The sequence below is a fragment of the Gavialis gangeticus genome, unplaced genomic scaffold (assembly GCF_001723915.1).
Source record: "Gavialis gangeticus isolate Ggan-Ray unplaced genomic scaffold, GavGan_comp1, whole genome shotgun sequence".
Lineage (NCBI taxonomy): Eukaryota > Metazoa > Chordata > Crocodylia > Gavialidae > Gavialis > Gavialis gangeticus.
In genome coordinates, this window is record NW_017729000.1 from 46,466,988 (window position 1) to 46,468,002 (window position 1,015).

The 1,015-nt window shown below is 58.4% G+C and overlaps 1 protein-coding gene across 3 annotated transcripts in view; it reads left to right on the top strand.

Moving 5' to 3' along the window:
- The window catches only part of APBB3 (amyloid beta precursor protein binding family B member 3), a 23,383-nt gene extending 22,568 nt beyond the window's left edge, over nt 1–815 (top strand). For all 3 annotated transcript variants that reach the window (XM_019506592.1, XM_019506589.1, XM_019506591.1), the window contains one exon: nt 563–815. In XM_019506592.1, coding sequence (XP_019362137.1) covers nt 563–796 — 234 coding nt within the window. In that variant the 3' untranslated portion in view covers nt 797–815. The remainder of the gene's footprint in view (nt 1–562) is intronic.
- The last annotated feature ends 200 nt before the right edge of the window (nt 816–1,015 follow it).

Genomic DNA, 1,015 nt, shown 5'->3' on the forward strand with positions numbered 1-1,015 from the left:
TTTGGGGGTGGGGGGGGCTGCAGCCACTTCAAAATTTGCTGTAGCCACCTCAGGCCCCCCTCCCATCACTACCACTCACCCTGAGCACAGCCTGGCCTAGCCCCCACCGGGAAGAGCCCTGTGCAGCCCTGGCCCCACCCTGTCCCCACCCTGTGCAGATTTGGGGGCACATGCCCCCCCATCCCCATCCCCTGCTGGACAAGTGGCAGGAGCAGTGGTGGGACCTGCCCCCTCCCTCCCCATGCCCCCTGGATGAGCCACAGCTCCATCCGGTGCACCCTGCCCTGCCCTAGCCCCGCTCCCTCCCTCACTATCAGGGCCTTGATCTGCCCCGCCACACTCCTTCCCTTCCCCCTCCCCCCTTCCCTTCCACAACAACAGACTTACCAGCTGCACACAGCTCTCCAAGCTGTCAGGCTGTGCTCCTCGCTGCCTACGTGCTGCATTGCAGCTGCGCACATGCACAAGCCATTTATTGGACAAATTATCAGCCACAACAGACTTACCTCTTTGTAAGCTAGGGTGGGCAATTCTCAGAGCCCTTGCTTTATTTACATCACAGGTGCAGTACCAGAAGTGTTTGGTGGCCTCCACCTCACAGATGAGGCCAAAGGGCACCTCACGCTCCATGCTGAAAATGAAGAGGACAGCATCTGTTGACTCCCCAGGGTGCCCATTTCCTGCCACAGGCCATGTCTTGCAGAAAAGTGGCAGCAGCACCAGTACTCGCAAAAGAGGGGTCCTCTCTTTTTTGGAAGTGTTCCGGCAGAAGCATTCCATGCTGCACACCCCGTAGGCTGCCAGCTGTGGGCTGGGGAGGGTCTGGGTAGGGGGTGCGGGGTGGTAGGGACCAAGGCAGCAGCAAGGAGGCTGCTTGACTGGCCTGTGTAAATAGCATATTCAGATCTGTTGGCTCTTTCACTGTAGCTAAGACCAACAGGCCCAAATGACAAGTCTATGGCCTGCAGGGAGAGTTCCAGCTGGTTATGGATGTCCTAAGCAGAACCCTATAGTC